General features: G+C 47.9%; 3 protein-coding genes and 1 long non-coding RNA gene across 6 annotated transcripts in view; 2 read left to right on the top strand and 2 right to left on the bottom strand.

The window, feature by feature from the left end:
- The window catches only part of LOC118375433 (ATP synthase F(0) complex subunit B1, mitochondrial-like), a 12,797-nt gene extending 5,396 nt beyond the window's left edge, over positions 1–7,401 (bottom strand). Inside the window, exons 1-6 of the mRNA XM_052481432.1 lie at positions 7,255–7,401; positions 6,395–6,431; positions 3,861–4,003; positions 1,228–1,391; positions 593–718; positions 4–183 (exon numbers count right to left, since the gene is read on the bottom strand). Of these exons, the coding sequence (XP_052337392.1) occupies positions 4–183; positions 593–718; positions 1,228–1,391; positions 3,861–4,003; positions 6,395–6,431; positions 7,255–7,282 (678 nt within the window). The 5' untranslated portion in view covers positions 7,283–7,401. The remainder of the gene's footprint in view (positions 1–3; positions 184–592; positions 719–1,227; positions 1,392–3,860; positions 4,004–6,394; positions 6,432–7,254) is intronic.
- A 273-nt stretch (positions 7,402–7,674) lies between these two features.
- Positions 7,675–12,109, top strand: LOC127912397 (poly(A) polymerase-like). 2 transcript variants are annotated; one of them, XM_052481429.1, is made up of 4 exons: positions 7,684–8,098; positions 10,372–10,461; positions 10,655–11,137; positions 11,587–12,109. In XM_052481429.1, exons 2-4 carry the CDS (start codon positions 10,429–10,431, stop codon positions 11,926–11,928), a joined length of 858 nt encoding a protein of 285 aa, XP_052337389.1. In that variant the 5' UTR covers positions 7,684–8,098; positions 10,372–10,428; the 3' UTR covers positions 11,929–12,109. The 2 variants fall into 2 exon arrangements, with proteins under 2 accessions (XP_052337391.1, XP_052337389.1); XM_052481431.1 differs by lacking the exon at positions 10,372–10,461 and having other exon boundaries at positions 7,675–8,098.
- A 251-nt stretch (positions 12,110–12,360) lies between these two features.
- LOC127912396 (golgin subfamily A member 6-like protein 7) lies at positions 12,361–23,545 on the top strand. The gene is made up of 12 exons (XM_052481428.1): positions 12,361–12,620; positions 12,704–12,761; positions 12,905–12,932; positions 14,362–14,391; positions 14,525–14,620; positions 15,913–15,984; positions 17,430–17,576; positions 19,272–19,409; positions 19,698–19,833; positions 19,990–20,468; positions 22,047–22,172; positions 22,464–23,545. Exons 7-12 carry the CDS (start codon positions 17,475–17,477, stop codon positions 22,662–22,664), a joined length of 1,182 nt encoding a protein of 393 aa, XP_052337388.1. The 5' UTR covers positions 12,361–12,620; positions 12,704–12,761; positions 12,905–12,932; positions 14,362–14,391; positions 14,525–14,620; positions 15,913–15,984; positions 17,430–17,474; the 3' UTR covers positions 22,665–23,545.
- Positions 20,498–21,432, bottom strand: LOC127912398 (uncharacterized). Of its 2 annotated transcripts, XR_008082232.1 has the most exons (4): positions 21,292–21,432; positions 21,170–21,230; positions 20,682–20,925; positions 20,498–20,620 (listed from the first exon to the last, which is right to left on the bottom strand). It is a non-coding gene; the product is annotated as an uncharacterized LOC127912398 (long non-coding RNA). The 2 variants fall into 2 exon arrangements; XR_008082231.1 differs by lacking the exon at positions 21,170–21,230.
- Positions 23,546–24,471: the final 926 nt, after the last annotated feature.

The following is a 24,471-nucleotide window of genomic DNA, read 5'->3' as shown; positions in this document are numbered from 1 at the left end:
CACCTGCTGGGGGGTGATGCTGGTGACTACGTTCTTCTCCACCCAGTTCACCATGTGTTCCTGCTCCATGCGGCGGTGAAGGGTCTGCAGGGCGATCTGGTAGTCCAGCCTCTTCTTCACATCGTTGGTCACCATGTGGACCCTCTCCCTACGGTTGGTCTCCAGTAGCATGGCCACGTTGTTCTGAGGTGAGGTAGGGGGGGAGGGGGAACGGAGAAGACATTAGCACACCATCTCATGCTAAAATCATAGCAAGACGTTAGGGTCTGGTTTCCCCAGAAACCGTTTAATCGTGGATTTTTTTTTTTTTTAAACACTCTTTCAACAGATATTCTCCATTCACAATGCTTTTTAATCCAAGTTTACACTTAATTAAGTCTGTTTCTTGAAATACCAGCCCTACGAGTGGTTACACAGACCCAGATGACGCTTACTCCTGGACTGAAGACCATGTTAAAACAGGTCTATCAAAAGGCTTTTCAAATTAGACTGATTTGACCTCGTCAAGAGTGCGTGGGTTTTGAGCCCAGAGTTTAGCTCCTCTTTACCATACAGACGAGACGCCTGTTCTGACGTCAGGTAACCGACTCACCCTCTTAGCGTCGAAGAGCATCTGTCGTCCCTCTGCTCTCCACTGCTCCTTCTTCTCATCCAGGACGGCCTGAGCCAAGCTGGTCATGGCCAGGTCCTTCACTTCCTGAGCCTTCTGCACTTTCTCCTGCAAAAACCAGAACACACAGCCAACGTCAGAGGGTAAGGGTCATAGGTCAGCTGTGAGACTACGAGGAACACAGCATATGGACAGTTTGCATAACATATGAAATGTCTCAGGACTGGTGACTTTACATAAGGGAGGGGCTAAAATCCTCAATAGAAAATTCAGTAGAAACACTGCTGGGGGGGTACCGGAGGAGTCGGGGCTGCTGGGGGGAGGGGGTACCGGTGGAGTCGGGGCTGCCGGGGGGTGGTGCCGGAGGAGTCGGGGCTGCTGGGGGGGTGGTGCCGGAGGAGTCGGGGCTGCTGGGGGGTACTGGAGGAGTCGGGGCTGCTGGGGGCCGGAGGAGTCGGGGCTGCTGGGGGGTACTGGAGGAGTCGGGGCTGCTGGGGGGGGTACCGGAGGAGTTGAGAAACACTGCTCCAGAACTACTACAAAAATCCAAAAGATTTACGACAAGAAGACCTGCAATTAATGATCAAACAAACTCAGGAGGACAATAAATTCCGCACCTCGTTCAGTTTGTCAGCGAAAGCCGCGACGTCGGGGCCGAACTTCCTGACACCGTAGATGATGACCGTACCCATGCAGGCAGCAGCGAAGGTCTCGTGGTTGATGATGTAGATCTCCTTGGAGAGAATGTACGTGAGCAGCCCAGCACCCAGCATGTAGGGGCCTAGAGACAACAGGAGTGGAGAAGCCAACGTTTATTTAGTATAATTTATAGAGGAGAAGAGCAAGAGAGAGAAGCAGAACAGGATTTGGTTTGGTTTCGGAGCTGGTCACGTGTGCACCTCAGACACGCTCAAGGTCCTAAACGATATCATAACCGCCATCGATAAGAGACAGTACTCTTGCAGGCGTTGTCATCGACCTGGCCAAGGCTTTCGACTCTGTCAATCACCACATTCTTATCAGCAGACTTGTTTTCTCAAATGATTGCCTCGCCTGGTTCACCAACTACTTCTCAGAGTTCAGTGTGTCAAATCGGAAGGCATTGTTGTATGGACCTCTGACAAGTCTCTATGGGGGTGCCACAGGGTTCAATTCTCGGGTCTTCTCTTTTCTCTGTATATATCAATGATGTCACTCTTACTGCTGGTGAGTCTCTGATCCACCTCTCCGCAGATGACACCATTCTGTATACTTCTGGCCCTTCTTTGGACACTGTGTTTAACTAACCTCCAGATGAGAGTCAATGCCATACAACACTCCTTCATTGCTCCTTTGCACCCCAGTATCTCTCCTTGCACACTCATCTTCTTCACATCTATCCCTCCAGTATTTAATTGCTATATTGTAATTATTTCGCCACTATGGCCTACTTATTGCCTTACCTCTCTTATCCTACCTCATTTCCACACACTGTATATATACACACCTTTTCTATTGTATTATTGACTGTATGTTTGTTTATTCCATGTGTAACTCTGTGTTGCTGTTTGTGTCGTACTGCTATGCTTTATCTTGGCCAGGTCGCAGTTGTAAATGAGAACTTGTTCTCAACTGGCCTACCTGGTTAAATAAAGGTGTTCTCAACTAGCCTACCTGGTAAAATAAAGGTGTTCTCAACTGGCCTACCTGGTTAAATAAAGGTGTTCTCAACTGTCCTACCTGGTTAAATAAAGGTGTTCTCAACCAGCCTACCTGGTTAAATAAAGGTGTTCTCAACCAGCCTACCTGGTTAAATAAAGGTGTTCTCAACCAGCCTACCTGGTTAAATAAAGGTGTTCTCAACCAGCCTACCTGGTTAAATAAAGGTGTTCTCAACCAGCCTACCTGGTTAAATAAAGGTGTTCTCAACCAGCCTACCTGGTTAAATAAAGGTGTTCTCAACCAGCCTACCTGGTTAAATAAAGGTGTTCTCAACCGTCCTACCTGGTTAAATAAAGGTGTTCTCAACCAGCCTACCTGGTTAAATAAAGGTGTTCTCAACCAGCCTACCTGGTTAAATAAAGGTGTTCTCAACCAGCCTACCTGGTTAAATAAAGGTGTTCTCAACCAGCCTACCTGGTTAAATAAAGGTGTTCTCAAATAAAAAATACAAACAAAATAGGATTCTCAACCAGCCTACCTGGTTAAATAAAGGTGATAACCAGCCTAAAATAAAGGTGTTCTCAACCAGCCTACCTGGTTAAATAAAGGGCAAAGTACCTGGAAATAAAGGTGTTCTCAACCAGACCTGGAGGGGTGGAGGAAATAAAGGGTTCTCATGTGAGGGGAGGACCTGAAATAAAGCAGATCTCAACCAGGAGAGGGAACCAGCCTAGGTTAAATAAAGGTGTTCTCAACCATAGGAAAGGGGTTCTCAACCAGCCTACCTGAAATAAAGCAACCATAGGTTAGATAAAGGTGTTCTCAACCAGCAGATAGGAGCCTACCTGGGGAGGAGGAAGAGCCTAGGTTAGGAAAGGGGCCTAGGTTAGGAACCAGCAGATAGGAGAGGCCTAGGAGGAACCAGCAGATAGGAGAGGGTTCTCAGGGTTAAGAGGATACCTGGTTAAATAAAGGTGAAATAAAAATACAAACAGAGAGGGGAGGAGGAAGAGCAGATGGGAACCTGAGGGGAGGAGGAAGAGCAGATGGGAAAGGATGGAGGAGGATAGAGCAGAGGAGGAGAGGGGAGGAGGGGGAAGAGCAGATAGGAGGGGGAGGAAGAAGAGCAGATAGGAGAGGGGGAGGAGGAAGAGCAGATAGGAGAGGGGGAGGAGGAAGAGCAGATAGGAGAGGGGAGGAAGAAGAGCAGATAGGAGGGGGAGGAAGAAGAGCAGATAGGAGGGGGAGGAAGAGCAGATAGCAGGGGGAGGAAGAGCAGATAGCAGGGGGAGGAAGAGCAGATAGCAGGGGGAGGAAGAGCAGATAGCAGGGGGAGGAAGAGCAGATAGCAGGGGGAGGAAGAGCAGATAGCAGGGGGAGGAAGAGCAGATAGCAGGGGGAGGAAGAGCAGATAGGAGGGGGAGGAGAGCAGATAGGAGGAGAGTGAAAGTCCATGGCCACATTCAATAGGCAAATGTTGATTATGTCGATAAAATGTCATGAATACAGATTAAATTATTAGTTATTCAACATGTCAGTGAGGCATGTTTGTTCTACATATCATTTTTCTATCTGAACACTGCTCCAGGTTTGTGGAAGTTCTGCTGACCTGTGACTCCAGTCTTGGGGTACAGGAGCTGGAAGATCTCCTCAGGGATGATGCCATGGCGTGTCTTGCCTCCCTTCTCTGGCAGAGCAGGGACTGGAGCTTGGCTGTTGGGGGACGTGTGGAGGTGGGACAGCTGGACCAGCCTGGGAAGACAGGTAGACTTTATTGTAGGAACTATGGTGAGGACGGGCATGTAGAACTGTAGAGTTCAAGGTCCCCATTACCATTTTGTCACCTTTATTTCATTTATCTAGTTTGCCAATTCATATCAAAACTACTGGACCATTAAAATGATATATCTAGTGTTGTGAATTGGCATTTAGAGAAAGGAATACCTGGTCAGTTGCACAACAATGCAATGAACCCGAAATGCATCTTCGGCATTTAACCCAACCCCTCAAAATCAGACACAGCCTTAATAAATCGCCATCAGTGCCCAGGGAGCGGTTGTTGTTGGGGGTTAACTGCCTTGCCGGCTCAGGGATTCAAACGAGAGACGATTCTGTTACTGGTCCAACACTTAACACTCGGCTACCTGCCACCCGTGGTTTTATACATGTAAAACAAGCATGTGTCTCTAGATTAGGCTGGGCGATATATCAAATTCCTCTCATTTTTTTAGCACGATGTTCCAAATGCCTGTCTGGAAAGAATCAAGGTTTTTAATGATCTCCTTCCGTGCACTCTCTCACCCCAAGGCCCTCACACCAACATAGAAGTCACTTCCTCCTTTTCTGACAAGCGGTTTCAACTCGCCTTTCAGGTTTTGTCCAACAGAACCGGGTCAAGTGGACACAAACACAATGACATTGTTTTACTGTAATAGAGGAGAACGTAACCTTTTTTTTTTTTAAAGAGGTCTCAACTCCCAAAACGTAGAATTAAGTAGACCCTACTAAAAACGAGAGCATCATTGAACATGATTGTGAGAAATTAATGTTCAGCATTTTAGCCACATATTGTTACTTGCTAGCTGTCTAGTCTGTTTTTATAAAAATATGCATTGAGCATAAAAATATTTGTATAAGGAATTGGCATCTCGTTCTCATTCTGAGAAATAAGCATCTCATCTAGGTAGGCCACTTGATTTCAACATCTAAACATGAACAGGCCGTGCTGTTCAAACAGCTGGAGACAGACATGAGGGTGTGTTCATAACAGTTCAACTGTTCTACCTTGTTAGCAATCAAATAGATCCAAGTTGGCCAATGGAGCGGCAGGAAGCCTAGCGGTTAGAGCGTTGGGCCAATGGAGCGGCAGGAAGCCTAGCGGTTAGAGCGTTGGGCCAATGGAGCGGCAGGAAGCCTAGCGGTTAGAGCGTTGGGCCAATGGAGCGGCAGGAAGCCTAGCGGTTAGAGCGTTGGGCCAATGGAGCGGCAGGAAGCCTAGCGGTTAGAGCGTTGGGCCAATGGAGCGGCAGGAAGCCTAGCGGTTAGAGCGTTGGGCCAATGGAGCGGCAGGAAGCCTAGCGGTTAGAGCGGTTAGAGCGTTGAGCGTTGGGCCAATGGAGCGGCAGGAAGCCTAGCGGTTAGAGCGTTGGGCCAATGGAGCGGCAGGAAGCCTAGCGGTTAGAGCGTTGGGCCAATGGAGCGGCAGGAAGCCTTAGCGGTTAATGAGCGTTGGGCCAATGGAGCGGCAGGAAGCCTAGCGGTTAGAGCGTTGGGCCAATGGAGCGGCAGGAAGCCTAGCGGTTAGAGCGTTGGGCCAATGGAGCGGCAGGAAGCCTAGCGGTTAGAGCGTTGGGCCAATGGAGCGGCAGGAAGCCTAGCGGTTAGAGCGTTGGGCCAATGGAGCGGCAGGAAGCCTAGCGGTTAGAGCGTTGGGCCAATGGAGCGGCAGGAAGCCTAGCGGTTAGAGCGTTGGGCCAATGGAGCGGCAGGAAGCCTAGCGGTTAGTGCGTTGGGCCAATGGAGCGGCAGGAAGCCTAGTGGTTAGAGCATTGGGCCAATGGAGCGGCAGGAAGCCTAGCGGTTAGAGCGTTGGGCCAATGGAGCGGCAGGAAGCCTAGCGGTTAGAGCATTGGGCCAATGGAGCGGCAGGAAGCCTAGCGGTTAGAGCGTTGGGCCAATGGAGCGGCAGGAAGCCTAGCGGTTAGAGCGTTGGGCCAATGGAGCGGCAGGAAGCCTAGCGGTTAGAGCGTTGGGCCAATGGAGCGGCAGGAAGCCTAGCGGTTAGAGCGTTGGGCCAATGGAGCGGCAGGAAGCCTAGCGGTTAGAGTGTTGGGCCAGTAACCAAAAGGTTGCTGGATCGAATCCTCGGGCTGATGACTAGGTGAAAATCTGTCGTTCTGCACCTGAATAAGGCAGTTAACCCCACTGTTCCCCAGGGCGCCGAAAACGTGGATGTCAATTTTAAGGCAGTCCACCTCTCTGATTCAGAGGGGTTGGGTTAAATACAGAAGACATTTCAGTTGAAGGCATTCAGTTGTACAACTGACTCGGTTTGAAATGCAGTGTACTGACATTTAATTGTGTAATGTTTACTTAGAGAACGTCATGTAGCTTCATGTTAAAGTAATAATAACAAGTGCATACCCAGCGCCGAGGGGACCACTGCTTTTTACAGCATTAGCTGGAGGAGAAAAGAACAGTCAATATAATTTAAAAAAAGACAATAAACATGTTTTGAATGTCATGAATTTACGTGTCAATGAAAAATGTGATTGAAAGAGGCTGCTCTGTTGCTAAAAAAAAAAAAAAATCATTCACATAATGGTAGAGAATAATATGGAGTTTTACTTGTGCAGTCAAACAGAGTCTGCGCTAGGGAACTGTATCCACATACAAGCTTTCGCTAGCCAACGTCAAATCCGCTGTCAAGTGCAATAGCCACGACATCTACAAGTGTTAGTACGCTAGCTAACGTTTGTTAACCGTCCAGGACTCGACATTGTCCCTAGTTAGCTAGATAGATACCTAAATATTTTTTTGCTAACTAGTTGTTTAACAAACAAATACCTACTTCAAGACACCGATAGTATGCATACTGAACTTGCACGATGAGTTGCCAACTGTCAGTGAAGTTAGCTATGCTAACAGTTTAACTGTGGAAGGCTTGACACCTTTCCCAACAAGCAAGGACAGTCTGGCTAACGTGAAAAACAATGTTACCTTGACATTTACTGTAACTAAATAACGTTAGTTATTCCAAAATATGGGTGCAGTAACTAGCCAGATTGGACAAATAAATAATATTTTTGCCACGTAACATTTACGGTTTGCTAGCTATATTTACCCTGTTCTTGCTAGGTTAGCATGTTGCTCATTCAATTGTGATTGAGGCCTTCTCCTCCAGACTTTACCCTTCAGCTTTACATTTCAAATCAGCCACACTTCGTGACATTACTACTGCTATTTCAACTCAATAGTATGTACGATACGCTGACATTGCATACCTGAAACGAAAACGATCCTAGACAGCATTGGTTAAACGAAAAAGTGCCAAGTCTTAGATTTCCTGACCACCTTCTCTTCGTGCCCTTCTGCTGCTTGAGACCGTCAAAACGTCGCGAGATTAAAAAACGGGATTTGAAAGTCACTGTCTTTCAAATTGTCTTGTTGTTCAGTGTTTAATCCACTAGGTTGCACACAAGTGAAATAGATATGACCTTTGCCGCACGGGATATTAAGTTATTAAGCTCCTAAATATAGTTGCAGTTGAAATTTGTTTTGAGCGTTATGAATAGGCCTAGTTTGAAAGCACAGTGTTTCAAGTCCAGAGGCAATCAGCCCCATGTTATTTTCAAAACACACACACACAACATAATACATTGATGGGTGTTTTACAGTGTATATGCATCATGTCCAGTAGTTACATATCATACCAATTTACAGTACGTACAGAAGAACATTCCTAGTACATAACACCCAGCTGACCAGTCTCGCTGAGATGGGGAGAGAGGAAAACGACCAAATAGCTACCTTCTACACCCAACTACAGTGTCAACAGGGCATGGCAGTCTCTAATCAATGGGTCCCACCAGTGTGTGGCATCATTGGAGCCACAGCTTGTTGGTGAGATAGAGGAACCTGCATGACGTGGTTACCCATCCCTTCCACTTCCTGAAAAAACATGCAAGACAGAAAGAGCGACTCGAGAAAGACAGAAAATCTACAAGGAGGACACGGTTTAGAAGACAGAGAAAGCTTGGCTGGTTTTTTTTTCTGTTATTTTTTTTTTTTACATCACAACTGCCTCTTCAGGATCCGTTACTTCAAACAATATTGATGCCTGAGCAGGTAACATGATCTTGATAAACCTCCCTGTAGTCATGCTTCCCTTCTCTACTGAAACTCTGTTGTCATAGCAGCCAGAGAAATGTCTTATTTGTGTGTAACTGTCTTCTTCAACTTGCTTTTGATACATAAAGCCTTTTCAGCAACTGACAGATGTTTATTGTGCCATTAGTTTTACAAACCTTCTGTGTTATATGTACACATTTGTCAAGTTTGAGGAGCTCCCTGTCAACTGTAAAATGCTATGAGAGAAGTTGAACTGTGAATGGTTTGAGACCTGTGGGCAAAGAAATAACAATCAGTCGAAGGCTAATTATACATTCCCCTCATCTGCTTCTCGAGGTGCGTGTAATTTACTGATTGAGTATCCACCCCGTTATCCACCCCCGTTATCCACCCCGTTATCCACCCCGTTATCCACCCGTTATCCACCCCGTTATCCACCCCGTTATCCACCCCCGTTATCCACCCCGTTATCCACCACGTTATCCACCCCGTTATCCACCCCGTAATCCACCCCGTTATCCACCCCGTTATCCACCCCCGTTATCCACCACGTTATCCACCCCGTTATCCACCCCGTTATCCACCCCGTTATCCACCCCGTTATCCACCAGGTTATCCACCCCGTTATCCACCCGGTTATCCACCCTGTTATCCACCAGGTTATCCACCAGGTTATCCACCAGGTTATCCACCAGGTTATCCACCAGGTTATCCACCCCGTTATCCACCAGGTTATCCACCCCGTTATCCACCCCGTTATCTACCCCGTTATCCACCCTGGTATCCACCCCGTTATCCACCCAGTTATCCACCAGGTTATCCACCCTGTTATCCACCAGGTTATCCACCCCGTTATCCACCCCGTTATCCACCCCGTTATCCACCCCGTTATCCACCAGGTTATCCACCAGGTTATCCACCAGGTTATCCACCCCGGTATCCACCCCGTTATCCACCAGGTTATCCACCCTGTTATCCACCCCGTTATCCACCAGGTTATCCACCCCGTTATCCACCCCGTTATCCACCAGGTTATCCACCCCGTTATCCACCAGGTTATCCACCAGGTTATCCACCCCGTTATCCACCAGGTTATCCACCCCGTTATCCACCAGGTTATCCACCAGGTTATCCACCAGCTTATCCACCAGGTTATCCACCAGGTTATCCACCAGGTTATCCACCCTGTTATCCACCAGGTTATCCACCAGGTTATCCACCAGGTTATCCACCAGCTTATCCACCAGGTTATCCACCATGGTATCCACCCTGTTATCCACCAGGTTATCCACCATGGTATCCACCCTGTTATCCACCCTGTTATCCACCCCGTTATCCACCAGGTTATCCACCAGGTTATCCACCCCGTTATCCACCAGGTTATCCACCAGGTTATCCACCAGGTTATCCACCATGGTATCCACCCTGTTATCCACCAGGTTATCCACCATGGTATCCACCCTGTTATCCACCCTGTTATCCACCAGGTTATCCACCAGGTTATCCACCCTGTTATCCACCAGGTTATCCACCAGGTTATCCACCAGGTTATCCACCATGGTATCCACCAGGTTATCCACCAGGTTATACACCAGGTTATCCACCCCGTTATCCACCAGGTTATCCACCAGGTTATCCACCAGGTTATCCACCCTGTTATCCACCAGGTTATCCACCCCGTTATCCACCAGGTTATCCACCAGGTTATCCACCAGGTTATCCACCATGGTATCCACCCCGTTATCCACCAGGTTATCCACCAGGTTATCCACCCCGTTATCCACCAGGTTATCCACCAGGTTATCCACCAGGTTATCCACCCTGTTATCCACCAGGTTATCCACCCCGTTATCCACCAGGTTATCCACCAGGTTATCCACCAGCTTATCCACCAGGTTATCCACCAGGTTATCCACCAGGTTATCCACCAGGTTATCCACCATGGTATCCACCAGGTTATCCACCAGGTTATCCACCCTGATATCCACCAGGTTATCCACCCTGTTTTCCACCCTGTTATCCACCAGGTTATCCACCAGGTTATCCACCCTGTTATCCACCAGGTTATCCACCAGGTTATCCACCCTGTTATCCACCAGGTTATCCACCATGGTATCCACCCTGTTATCCACCATGGTATCCACTACCTCCACTCCTGCCTTCATTTAGCCAATCTGACACCACCATTTTAACTGCTTCATTTGTCATGTGTCTCTACATATCAATTGCAATAACAATATACTTAATTTTTTAACATATTCACTTTGCAGTTGTAAGAGTAGGCCTACACCCTCATCATTAATTACAGCCAGACAGGACACACTACCATGGAGGATATCACCCTGACCAAGTGGTTTAAGGTGAGAGAATAACAACTCTGCCTAATGAAGGTCTCTGGCTGAAAGGTCACGCTATGTTTTTATCCTTGTAATTTACAAGAGAGAGAGAGAGAGAGAGAGAGAGTCCGTGCTTCAACTTCTGATGCGTTGTTCGTTTATTTAAGGTAGCACCACTACTCCAGTTATTTGACCATATGACCCTCTGTTGCGTCAGGTGAAAGAATACGACCAGAAGAGTGAGCAGCGGTCAGAGAAACACAAGGGACTACGGGGACGCAACAACGTTACTTCCTGTCGGAGCCCAACCAGAGAACTGGACACACGGTGGATCAAGAAGGAGCTGAGGCGGAAGAGACAGCGGGTATTCAATATAAGACGATCAGTCAGCCCAGAAAGGGCCAAAGACTCTGGAAAGGTCAAGGACGACAGCTGTGTCATCTGTGACACAGCCAAGTCAGAGACGGTGGGGGCTAAGGTCAGCGTGACCCCTAAGTCAAATCTGCATGGGTCACAAAGGGCCAAAGACTCTGGAAAGGTCAAGGACGACAGCTGTGTCATCTGTGACGAAGCGAAGACAGAGTCTTTGCAGTGTAACATCAATTGGCCTATGCCCCCTGGGCTTATGTCCAATGTAAGGCCATTGACAATGGGTCGAAGAATAAAGACATCCACAGATGACCTGGACAACAGTGAATGGGTAAAAGAAAACATGTAATTCATGTCTTACCATATAATTTAATGCATGTAATTCATGGTTTACCATCTACTTTACTGCATGCCTATTGGTTTAACATCTACTTTACTGCATGCCTATTGGTTAAAACCTACTTTACCGCATGCCTATTGGTTTAAAACCTACTTTACCGCATGCCTATTGGTTTAAAATCTACTTTACTACATGCCTATTGGTTTAAAATCTACTTTACTACATGCATATTAGTTTACCATCTACTTTACTACATACCTATTAGTTTACCATCTACTTTACTACATGCCTATTAGTTTTAACAATATATTTGAAGTGTATCTTGTTAATAGGGCTACTGTCTATAGTCTGATTCTGACTATCCAGGGCTCATTTATTTATTAAGGGGACGTTACAGCATAATTATTGAGTTCCTTCGTTATCACTGTTGTATTTACCAGGCCTCAATATGGAAAAATGAGAAGAGCAGTACTAGAACACTAGAGGCAGTTTCCTCCACCTTCACCACCTTCACCACCTCGACCAGAGAACCACCCACCTCCACCCCAACCACCTCGACCAGAGAACCACCCACCTCCACCCCAACCACCTGCACCTGCACCTCGACCAGAGAACCACCCACCTCCACCCCAACCATCTGCACCTCGACAAAACAACCACCCACCTCCACCCCTACGTCCACCCCTACCTCCACCCCTACGTCCACCCCTACGTCCACCCCTACCTCCACCCCTACCTCCACCCCGAGCAGAGATCTAGTCCAGCCCAGGAAAAAGCCTTGACAAAACAACCACCCACCTCCACCCCAACCTCCACCCCGAGCAGAGATCTTGTCCAGCCCAGGAAAAAAGCCTTGACAAAACAACCACCCACCTCCACCCCTACCTCCACCCCTACGTCCACCCCTACGTCCACCCCTACCTCCACCCCAACCTCCACCCCAACCTCCACCCCAACCTCCACCCCTACCTCTCCCCAACCTCCACCCCAACCTCCACCCCTACCTCCACCCCAACCTCCACCCCTACCTCCACCCCAACCTCCACCCCTACCTCCACCCCTACCTCCACCCCAACCTCCACCCCAACCTCCACCCCTACCTCCACCCCAACCTCCACCCCAACCTCCACCCCTACCTCCACCCCAACCTCCACCCCAACCTCCACCCCTACCTCCACCCCAACCTCCACCCCAACCTCCAGCCCTACCTCCACCCCAACCTCCACCCCAACCTCCACCCCTACCTCCACCCCAACCTCCACCCCAACCTCCACCCCAACCTCCACCCCAACCTCCACCCCAACCTCCACCCCTACCTCCACCCCAACCTCCACCCCAACCTCCACCCCAACCTCCACCCCTACCTCCACCCCAACCTCCACCCCTACCTCCACCCCTACCTCCACCCCAACCTCCACCCCGAGCAGAGATCTAGTCCAGCCCAGGTTAAAAGCCTCCACGAAGAAAGAAAAGGGTACTTCTCTATTTTTTATTCCACTTCCAATACAATACAATTATGACCAAGTCATATTGAATGAAAACATTTCACTCTACCAGGCATCCTGAAGGGTACAGGAGATAAGAAGACACAGCAAGAAGCCAACACACAAACAGAGTGAGTCTCAATCATGTATTTGTCTTCAAATAATGGGTGTATAAAACCCACAAACTGTAGCAATAGAAAACACATCAAATCTCTGATTCTGTTGTTATCTTGATGTCAGTCTCTGTAACAGAATAAATGTTTTCTAAATACAGGTCTGGCTATGTTACCGTCAAAGAATCTGTGAGTTTCCACAATCCACCTTGCTCACAATTGTGTGCAGTGCCATATAAATCAGTCACTACAGTCTTTTGTTAAATACACCCCCCCCATACAGATCATTCACTACAGTCTTAGGTTAAATACACCCCCATACAGATCAGTCACTACAGTCTTAGGTTAAAGACCCCCCATACAGATCAGTCACTACAGTCTTAGGTTAAATACACCCCCCCCCCACTCCCCCATACAGATCAGTCACTACAGTCTTAGGTTAAAGACACCCCCCTCCCCCATACAGATCAGTCACTACAGTCTTAGGTGAAATACACCCCCCCCACTCCCCCATACAGATCAGTCACTACAGTCTTAGGTTAAAGACACCCCCTCCCCCATACAGACCAGTCACTACAGTCTTAGGTTAAATACCCCCCCATACAGACCAGTCACTACAGTCTTAGGTTAAATATACCCCCCTTACAGACCAGCCACTACAGTCTTAGGTTAAATACACCGCCCCCCCATACAGATCATTCACTACAGTCTTAGGTTAAATACACCCCCCCCATACAGATCATTCACTACAGTCTTAGGTTAAATACACCCCCCATACAGATCAGTCACTACAGTCTTAGGTTAAAGACCCCCCATACAGATCAGTCACTACAGTCTTAGGTTAAATACACCCCCCCCACTCCCCCATACAGATCAGTCACTACAGTCTTAGGTTAAAGACACCCCCCTCCCCCATACAGATCAGTCACTACAGTCTTAGGTGAAATACACCCCCCACTCCCCCATACAGATCAGTCACTACAGTCTTAGGTTAAAGACACCCCCTCCCCCATACAGACCAGTCACTACAGTCTTAGGTTAAATACCCCCCCCATACAGACCAGTCACTACAGTCTTAGGTTAAATACACCCCCCCTATACAGGTCAGTCACTACAGTCTTAGGTTAAATATACCCCCCTTACAGACCAGTCACTACAGTCTTAGGTTAAATACCCCCCCCATACAGACCAGCCACTACAGTCTTAGGTTAAATACACCGCCCCCATACAGATCATTCACTACAGTCTTAGGTTAAATACACCCCCCCATACAGATCATTCACTACAGTCTTAGGTTAAATACACCCCCCTTACAGACCAGTCACTACAGTCTTAGGTTAAATACACCCCCCCCATACAGATCATTCACTACAGTCTTAGGTTAAATACACCCCCCCAGGTCAGTCACTACAGTCTTAGGTTAAATACACCCCACCCCCCATACAGATCATTCACTACAGTCTTGGGTTAAATACACCCCACCCCAGGTCAGTCACTACAGTCTTAGGTTAAATACACCCCCCCAGGTCAGTCACTACAGTCTTAGGTTAAATACACCCCACCCCCAGGTCAGTCACTACAGTAACACAATGTTCTTTCCCCTGTTCTTCCTCGACAGGAAGTTATTCAGCTGGATGTTTACTTGCAGGTAAAACTTTTTTTGTTTTTTTGTTTGACCCAACCTGTAATGTGCCCAGTTAAACGAGTGAGGCTAGTTGTCCTTCATAGAAGTGTGTATCTTTGCCTTCATACGATATCTGTTCTGTTCCTGCTCGTGGCAGGAGGCTCTATGCAGAGAGGAGGGCCTGAAGAAGAAGTTGGCTGTTCTCCAGAAGCGTGGCTCCACCCTGCTGCGATACTCTGACAACCTATGGGCTGTAAGAGACTTACCTTCCTCACAGACCACACCCACTTTCCTCATACCTTCCTCACAGACCACACCCACTTTCCTCATACCTGCCTCACAGACCACACCCACTTTCCTCATACCTGCCTCACATACCACACCCACTTTCCTCATACCTGCCTCAGATACCACACCCACTTTCCTCATACCTGCCTCAGATACCACACCCACTTTCCTCACACCTGTCTCACACACCACACCCACCTTCATGATACCTGCCTCACATACCACACCCACTTTCCTCATACCTGCCTCAGATACCACACCCACTTTTCTCATACCTGCCTCAGATAACACACCCACTTTCCTCATACCTTCCTCACACACCACACCCACTTTCCTCATACCTGCCTCAGATACTACACCCACTTTCCTCATACCTGCCTCACACACCACATCCACTTTCCTCATACCTGCCTCACTGCCTCACATACCACACCCACTTTCCTCATACCTGCCCCACACACCACACTCTCTCGTCTCATACCTGTCTGCCTCATACAAACAAAACTCATTACCATAATCATGTACAGTATCTGTAGTGTCTGTCTGTTTCTGACTACGATACAGCAGGCAGGATGAGTCTGTAGTGTTTGTCTGTTTCTGACTACGATACAGCAGGCAGGATGAGTCTGTAGTGTTTCTCTGTTTCTGACTACGATACAGCAGGCAGGATGAGTCTGTAGGGTTTCTCTGTTTCTGACTACGATACAGCAGGCAGGATGAGTCTATAGTGTCTGTCTGTTTCTGACTACGATATAGCAGGCAGGATGAGTCTGTAGTGTCTGTCTGTTTCTGACTACGATACAGCAGGCAGGATGAGTCTGTAGTGTTTGTCTGTTTCTGACTACGATACAGCAGGCAGGATGAGTCTGTAGTGTTTCTCTGTTTCTGACTACGATACAGCAGGCAGGATGAGTCTGTAGGGTTTCTCTGTTTCTGACTACGATAGAGCAGACAGGATGAGTCTGTGGTTAAGGGCTAGCTTCCTTCTGCTCTCGTCTGTACCTTGCTCACAGAGTAATATCAGAGAACATCAGTATCTAGGAAGAGAGATTGCTGTAGCTCTCACACAGGAAGGGTGTGTTCTTATTGGTTCTGTTCACAACAGACTATATCTGCCTTTGATTGGTGCATACGGGACAGACCGTGGTGAAAAGCAAGGAGACTCGTTGTGGTGTCAACCAGCCGTTAGTCTTTCCTCAGCAGATTTCAGTCGTGTAAAAACTTCAGGCTACAGACGTTTCCTCTCCACTCCCACAGACAGGCTGCAACGAAGACCTCCTAAAGAACAAGATCAGAGCCTTGGAAACACAGCTGCAAGTCTGTCTGCAGGTAAGAATAGAACCGGGCTGTATCTGCAGCTGTTGACTGAGGATGTGCTCCTTCTCCGCGAAGATAAAAAAAAAATATCCCTCTTGTCATATCTAGTTTGTCCTATTTTGTTGTCAGATGCTTCTAATGTTTGCACATGAGTTTGAAAAGGAAGTGTTTGGCATCCCGTTAAATCTCATTTGTAGGCTTTATAACATGTTGCCCTTTGGCCAAAACAACCATTCAGGCAATATCTCGGTTCAGAACCAACAACCCTCTCATACTAATCCGACGATACTGTCCATAGAGAGTGGTAATCCTTCTCACCCCCCCCCCCTTTAAGATTTAGATGCACTATTGTAAAGTGACTGTTCTACTGGATGTCATAAGGTGAATGCACCAATTTGTAAGTCGATAAGCAGATAAGAGCGTCTGCTAAATGACTTAAATGTAAATGTAAATGTGTTGCCATGTGGTTTGTGGGTTATACCTCCTTAAGCTCGTGTATTTGTATTTATTAATAAGGATCCCCATTTAGTTCCTGCCAAGGCAACAGCTACTCTTCCTGGGGTTTATTATGGATCCCCATTAGCTGCAAGGCAACAGCTACTCTTCCTGGGGTTTATTATGGATCCCCATTTAGTTCCTGCCAAGGCAGCAGCCACTCTTCCTGGGGTTTATTATGGATCCCCATTTAGTTCCTGCCAAGGCAGCAGCTACTCTTCCTGGGGTTTATTATGGATCCCCATTTAGTTCCTGCCAAGGCAACAGCTACTCTTCCTGGGGTTTATTATGGATCCCCATTTAGTTCCTGCCAAGGCAGCAGCTACTCTTCCTGGGGTTTATTATGGATCCCCATTAGTTCCTGCCAATCCTGTGGTCCAGCCAAATTAAGGCATTACAATACATTTCACAACAGATTTCACAACAGGGCCCTACTCTACAACACTAAATCCATGTGTATGTGTGTGTATAAAGCGTATGTTATCATGTGTCTGTGCCTGTGTGTGTCTCTTCACAGTCCCCGCTGTTCCATAAGGTGTATTTTTTTATTCTGATTCTACTGTTTGTATCAGTTACCTGATGTGGAATAGAGTTCCATGTAGTCATGTCTCTATGTAGTACTGTGGAATAGAGTTCCATGTAGTCATGTCTCTATGTAGTACTGTGGAATAGAGTTCCATGTAGTCATGGCTCTACGTAGTACTGTGGAATAGAGTTCCATGTAGTCATGGCTCTATGTAGTACTGTGCACCTCCCATAGTCTGTTCTGGACTTGGGGACTGTGAAGAGACCTCTGGTGGCATGTCTTTGTGGGGTATGTATGGGTGTTTGAGCTGTGTGCAAGTAGTTTAAACAGCCAGCTTGGTTCATTCAACTTGTCAATACTTCTCACAACTACAGTGTAGCGCAGCTAGCAAACGTCTGTCTGTGTTTGACCCGTTTATAACTTGCTGTTCTCACAGAAACAGAAGCTCCCCTTGGATGGAGTGAAGAAGCTCGTGCTACAGATGGAGAACCAGAAGGGAGCGTATGAGGAGAAAGCCTTGGAGGTCATCCAGAGGGCTACAGAGGAGAAAAGGGAAGCTCTCAGTCAGGCCGAGACACTCGAGGTTGGGGTCTTTCTCTGTCTCTCTCTGTCTCTCTCTGTCTCTCTCTCTCTCTCTCTCTCTCTCTCTCTCTCTCTCTCTCTCTCTCTCTCTCTGTCTCTCTCTCTCTGTCTCTCTCTCTCTCTCTCTCTCTCTCTGTCTCTCTCTGTCTCTCTCTCTCTGTCTCTCTCTCTCTCTCTCTGTCTCTCTCTGTCTCTCTCTGTCTCTCTCTCTCTCTCTCTGTCTCTCTCTGTCTCTGGCACATACAGACACCCTGCTCATACCTGTCTCACATAACAAACTCTCAGTCAGGCTGAGACACTCGAGGTTGGGGTCTCTCTCTGTCTCTCTCTGTCTCTCTCTGTCTCTCTCTGTCTCTCTCTCTCTCTCTCTCTCTCTCTCTCTGTCTCTCTCTGTCTCTCTCTCTCTGTCTCTCTCTCTCTGTCTCTGGCACATACAGACACCCTGCTCATACCTGCCTCACATAACAAACTCTCAGTCAGGCCGAGACATTCGAGGTTGGGGTCTTTCTCTGTCTCTCTCTCTCTCTCTCTCTCTCTCTCTCTCTCTCTCTCTCTCTCTCTCTCTCTCTCTCTCTCTCTCTCTCTCTCTCTCTCTCTCTCTCTCTCTCTCTCTCTCTCTCTCTCTCTCTCTCTCTCTCTCTCTCTCTCTGTCTCTGGCACATACAGACACCCTGTTCATACCTGACTCATATAACACACTCTCAGTCAGGTCGAGACACTCGAGGTTGGGTTTTTTCTTTGTCTCTGTCTCTCTCTCTGGCACATGCAGACACCCTGTTCATGTACAGGCCGGCACTTTGCAGCTATACTAAACTGATGTTACGTTTTGGCTATAATGAATTGCTCATACCATTTCACCAGGTTTCTACTGTCGAGATAGTGTATTGAATACTATGAATCTACTATACTACATTGATAACACTTGTAGTGGCTTGTCTTGTATAATGTAGGTGTACTTCTCTGTCCACTAGGTGCTGTCTCTCTGTATAATGTAGGTGTACTTCTCTGTCCACTAGGTGCTGTCTCTCTGTATAATGTAGGTGTACTTCTCTGTCCACTAGGTGCTGTCTCTCTGTTTAATGTAGGTGTACTTCTCTGTCCACTAGGTGCTGTCTCTCTGTATAATGTAGGTGTACTTCTCTGTCCACTAGGTGCTGTCTCTCTGTATAATGTAGGTGTACTTCTCTGTCCACTAGGTGCTGTCTCTCTGTTTAATGTAGGTGTACTTCTCTGTCCACTAGGTGCTGTCTCTCTGTATAATGTAGGTGTACTTCTCTGTCCACTAGGTGCTGTCTCTCTGTATAATGTAGGTGTACTTCTCTGTCCACTAGGTGCTGTCTCTCTGTTTAATGTAGGTGTACTTCTCTGTCCACTAGGTGCTGTCTCTCTGTATAATGTAGGTGTACTTCTCTGTCCACTAGGTGCTGTCTCTCTGTTTAATGTAGGTGTACTTCTCTGTCCACTAGGTGCTGTCTCTCTGTATAATGTAGGTGTACTTCTCTGTCCACTAGGTGCTGTCTCTCTGTTTAATGTAGGTGTACTTCTCTGTCCACTAGGTGCTGTCTCTCTGTATAATGTAGGTGTACTTCTCTGTCCACTAGGTGCTGTCTCTCTGTATAATGTAGGTGTACTTCTCTGTCCACTTGGTGCTGTCTCTCTGTATAATGTAGGTGTACTTCTTCCTCCTGTCCACTAGATGTTGCTGCAGGCAGCCAGGGTGGAAGCAGCGCAGTGGCAGGGTCTGTGTGAGGAAATGAAGGAGAGCTCAGAACAGCTGAAGAAGAAACAGGAGATCAGCTCTGAACAGGTTCTACAACTGCAGAACCAACTGGAGGTACAGTAGTCACTGCTGTACAGACGGCAGTTATCGCAGAGTGGAGTGTTCTGTGAGGCACTGAAGGATGCCATCATAATCAGTTTGCCTCTGGCGAAGTGAGACTACATCATGATCAGAGAGACCGCTACATATTGTATGATCCAATGGGTTACTGTCATTTAACTAACTGGAGTTGGATAAAATGTGAATCTAAAATAGATTTAATTCTGGGGGGAAAAGATGTTTGTATAGACATAGCTGTGTATATTAATGCTCAAGAGGCTGGTTGGTGTCTGTTGTGTGCAGCTGGCCAGGGGTCAAGAGGCGGGGCTGAGGGAGGAGCTGGGGGCAGTACAGCGAGTGGAGGAGGAGTTACAGTCCAACATTGTTCTGCTGGAAGAACAGAACCAGAACCTGAAGGACCAGATCCATGAGATGAGAGGTTAGAGGTCATACAAATAACACATGTAGTTTGATACACACACACACCAATTTTCATGGGTTCTGCATCTGAATATATTATTATTTAGTAGTGAAGTAGAAACTAAAGGAATTAATTCATTAATGGCTTTCTCATCTTGCCTTGCCTGACTCCTAGAGGCCAGAGCTGACACTCAGGAGGTGTCCCTGGATGAATCCTTGGCCCAGTTGGATGTGTCTCTGGAGCAGTCGGAGGAGGAGGAGACCCTGGCCCAGTTGGATGTGTCTCTGGAGCAGTCGGAGGAGGAGGAGGAGGAGACCCTGGCCCAGCTGGAGCGGACCCTGGCCCAGTTGGATGTGTCTCTGGAGCAGTCGTCGGAGGAGGAGACCCTGGCCCAGCTGGATGTGTCGCTGGAGCAGTCGGAGGAGGATGAGACCTTGGCCCAGCTGGATGTGTCTCTGGAGCAGTCGGAGGAGGAGGAGACCCTGGCCCAGCTGGAGCGGACCCTGGCCCAGTTGGATGTGTCTCTGGAGCAGTCTGAGGAGGAGGAGCTGATTGTATCGTCACAGCAGAAGCAGCTATTATGGGGAGATGGAGATCAGGTTCTGGAGCAGCTCCGTCACGCTCTGGACCGATTACAGCTGAAGGAGAGGGAGGTGAGGAAGGAGGGGTTCATAAACCCAGACCTCGTAGTGATTACAGCTGAAGGAGAGGGAGGTGAGGAAGGAGGGGTTCATAAACCCAGACCTCGTAGTGATTACAGCTGAAGGAGAGGGAGGTGAGGAAGGAGGGGTTCATAAACCCAGACCTCGTAGTGATTACAGCTGAAGGAGAGGGAGATGAGGAAGGAGGGGTTCATAAACCCAGACCTCGTAGTGATTACAGCTGAAGGAGAGGGAGGTGAGGAAGGAGGGGTTCATAAACCCAGACCTCGTAGTGATTACAGCTGAAGGAGAGGGAGGTGAGGAAGGAGGGGTTCATAAACCCAGACCTCGTAGTGATTACAGCTGAAGGAGAGGGAGGTGAGGAAGGAGGGGTTCATAAACCCAGACCTCGTAGTGATTACAGCTGAAGGAGAGGGAGGTGAGGAAGGAGGGGTTCATAAACCCAGACCTCGTAGTGATTACAGCTGAAGGAGAGGGAGATGAGGAAGGAGGGGTTCATAAACCCAGACCTCGTAGTGATTACAGCTGAAGGAGAGGGAGATGAGGAAGGAGGGGTTCATAAACCCAGACCTCGTAGTGATTACAGCTGAAGGAGAGGGAGGTGAGGAAGGAGGGATTCATAAACCCAGACCTCATAGTGATTACAGCTGAAGGAGAGGGAGGTGAGGAAGGAGGGGTTCATAAACCCAGACCTCGTAGTGATTACAGCTGAAGGAGAGGGAGGTGAGGAAGGAGGGGTTCATAAACCCAGACCTCGTAGTGATTACAGCTGAAGGAGAGGGAGATGAGGAAGGAGGGGTTCATAAACCCAGACCTCGTAGTGATTACAGCTGAAGGAGAGGGAGGTGAGGAAGGAGGGGTTCATAAACCCAGACCTCGTAGTGATTACAGCTGAAGGAGAGGGAGGTGAGGAAGGAGGGGTTCATAAACCCAGACCTCGTAGTGATTACAGCTGAAGGAGAGGGAGGTGAGGAAGGAGGGGTTCATAAACCCAGACCTCGTAGTGATTACAGCTGAAGGAGAGGGAGGTGAGGAAGGAGGGGTTCATAAACCCAGACCTCGTAGTGATTACAGCTGAAGGAGAGGGAGGTGAGGAAGGAGGGGTTCATAAACCCAGACCTCGTAGTGATTACAGCTGAAGGAGAGGGAGGTGAGGAAGGAGGGGTTCATAAACCCAGACCTCGTAGTGATTACAGGAGAATAATGTCAGTTATTACATGTTCATTGAAACGTTGGCCAATAAGTAGGAATGGAATTAACGGAGCTCCGCCCTCCTGAATTGGACCAATAAGTGGAACAGGAATATTTCATTCTCAGCTAAATGTAAAGATGTTTCAATTCAGTCCCCAAATTCTATTTCATACACAATGGTGGAGGGGAAAAAATGGTATTTCATAGTGTCTGTGTGTGTGTATGTGTGTGTGTGTGTGTGTGTGTGTGTGTGTGTGTGTGTGTGTGTGTGTGTGTGTGTGTGTGTGTGTGTGTGTGTGTGTGTGTGTGTGTGTGTGTGTGTGTGTGTGTGTGTGTGTGTGTGTGTGTGTGTGTGTGTGTGTGTGTGTGTGTGTGCAGTGTGAGGAGCTGCAGAACGATCTGGAAGCCGTGGAGGCAGAGTGCCAGTCGTGCCAGGTCCGTCTGACGCAGTGCAGAGACGAACTCCGACAGCTCAGCCACCGACGCAGCAGTAGGGTGTACAGCGTGAGTGTGTGTGTGTGTGTGTGTGTGTGTGTGTGTGTGTGTGTGTGTGTGTGTGTGTGTGTGTGTGTGTGTGTGTGTGTGTGTGTGTGTGTGTGTGTGTGTGTGTGTGTGCAGCTCTCTCCCCTTGTTGCCCCCCACCATAAACCCATGTAATGAAATACATCTCTGAAATATGCCCCTGGCGGTGCAGTTACATCCACTTTGAAGGACATGTTTTTTTTTTTACTGCGCTTCAGTACAGGTTAACTTTTTAAAGACCAGAATTGTATGTACTTTTCCTTCTGTTTCTAGAAGCCCTGTGTCTCGTGGATATGGCTCTGTGTTCTACTACCACTGCTCCTGTCCATGGTGGCGGTGGCCATCTTGTGGGCGTGGCATCCTCCCTTCAAGGACCAAGTCCAGGACCTGTACTCAGCTGTAGAGGAACACATAGAGGACTATCTAATGCAGGCCGCCTCTCCACAACACGTTGGCTGCATCAGGCCTGTCTGACCACAGCACTAGCTTGAGTCCCACATCAGTTTGGGCTCTCTTGCCAACTCTAAGACATTGGACTTGACAAGACAGTACAAAGAGATCTGGGACTCAGGCTACCACAGCTCAGGTTTATGATTTATAGTTTGATTGAGTTTGTTTTGTGTATATTAGGAATTTTTGTTAAGGTATTATTAATTTATTTTTTCAACAAAAAAATGTAGTTTGATTGACTTTAACATGAATGTTGACAATGTTACACAAGACACAAACTTTGGGATACAAATAACAATTTACTGCCTATCAGTGGAGGCTGCTGAGAGGAGGACGGTTCATAGTAAAGTCTGGAATGGAGTCAATGGAATGGAATCAACCCACATGGAAACCACATGTTTGATTCCATTCCATTGACTCCATTCCAGCCTTTACGATGAACCGTCCTCCTCTCAGCAGCCACCAATGCTGCATTTTGCATCATTATGTAAAGATTGTTCAATATCTGCGTTTGAAATGATTATATTTGACTAATGCACCTCATATTTTAGTTGGACACAAAAAAAATCGTGCAGATCATGAAAATCGTTAGATGAGTATCACAATAAGTATTCTGTTTTGTGTCATTTTGTTTGAGAAACAGAGACCGGGATTCAATCTGATCAGCTGTAGATCAGCGTTGCAGCGCGTTTGACATTTAAAGGTCACTCCCGAGGTGACATATGCAGAGTTTACCGTGAATGCAGTCTCCGTGAGTGTGGAAACATTGCCTTTAAAAGGTGCAAGGCACGATCGGATCAGAACTCGGCCATAATGTTAATGATTGTGTTTACATTATTGTCACAAGTGCTGTCCATTTTTGTGGAGTTTGTGGAAATCGACTGTAATAAAATGACTGTAGAAGGTCCAATGACTGTCCTGGAGGGGTGACTGTCCTGGAGGGGGGACTGTCCTGGAGGGGGGACTGTCCTGGAGGGGGACTGTCCTGGAGGGGGACTGTCCTGGAGGGGGACTGTCCTGGAGGAGTGACTGTCCTGGAGGGGTGACTGTCCTGGAGGGGTGACTGTCCTGGAGGGGTGACTGTCCTGGAGGGGGGACTGTCCTGGAGTAGTGACTGTCCTAGAGGGGTGACTGTCCTGGAGGGGGGACTGTCCTGGAGGAGTGACTGTCCTGGAGGGGGGACTATCCTGGAGGGGGACTGTCCTGGAGGGGTGACTGTCCTGGAGGAGTGACTGTCCTGGAGGAGTGACTGTCCTAGAGGGGTGACTGTCCTGGAGGGGGGACTGTCCTGGAGGGGTGACTGTCCTGGAGGGGTGACTGTCCTGGAGGGGTGACTGTCCTGGAGGAGTGACTGACCTGGAGGGGTGACTGTCCTGGAGGGGTGACTGCTTGTTCAGATTCATATTCTGCTGTATATTTGTCAAATTATCATTGAGTATGTGGGCCTGTAAATTGCCAAAGCTGTGTCAACACACCTGATGCCATTTGATGACCTGCAGCAGGCTATGTTTAAAGATAACGGATTTATGAAACAATGACACTCACTGAAATGTTTTGAATTTCACCAACTGCTAAATGAGCAGACACGGAAGGTAGCAATTATACTTCCGGAAAATGGGTCCCCGAAAACAGAGGTTTAAGCAGGGATTTCACAGTTTCTTCTTCCAATACACCTATGGTTAAAAAACGAGAGGCTATGTACAACTGCATTCAGCCTGCAGGGCTGGCCATGTCCTTCTGGGGCCCTATCCTTCTAGGGCCCTATCCTTCTGGGGCCCTAGCCTTCTGGGGCCCTATCCTTCTGGGGCCCTAGCCTTCTGGGGCCCTAGCC

Source organism: Oncorhynchus keta, chromosome 27 (genome assembly GCF_023373465.1).
Source record: "Oncorhynchus keta strain PuntledgeMale-10-30-2019 chromosome 27, Oket_V2, whole genome shotgun sequence".
In the NCBI taxonomy this organism is placed as follows: domain Eukaryota; kingdom Metazoa; phylum Chordata; class Actinopteri; order Salmoniformes; family Salmonidae; genus Oncorhynchus; species Oncorhynchus keta.
The sequence above is the reverse complement of the archived record's forward strand: the minus strand, read 5'-3'. Positions and strand labels throughout refer to the sequence as shown.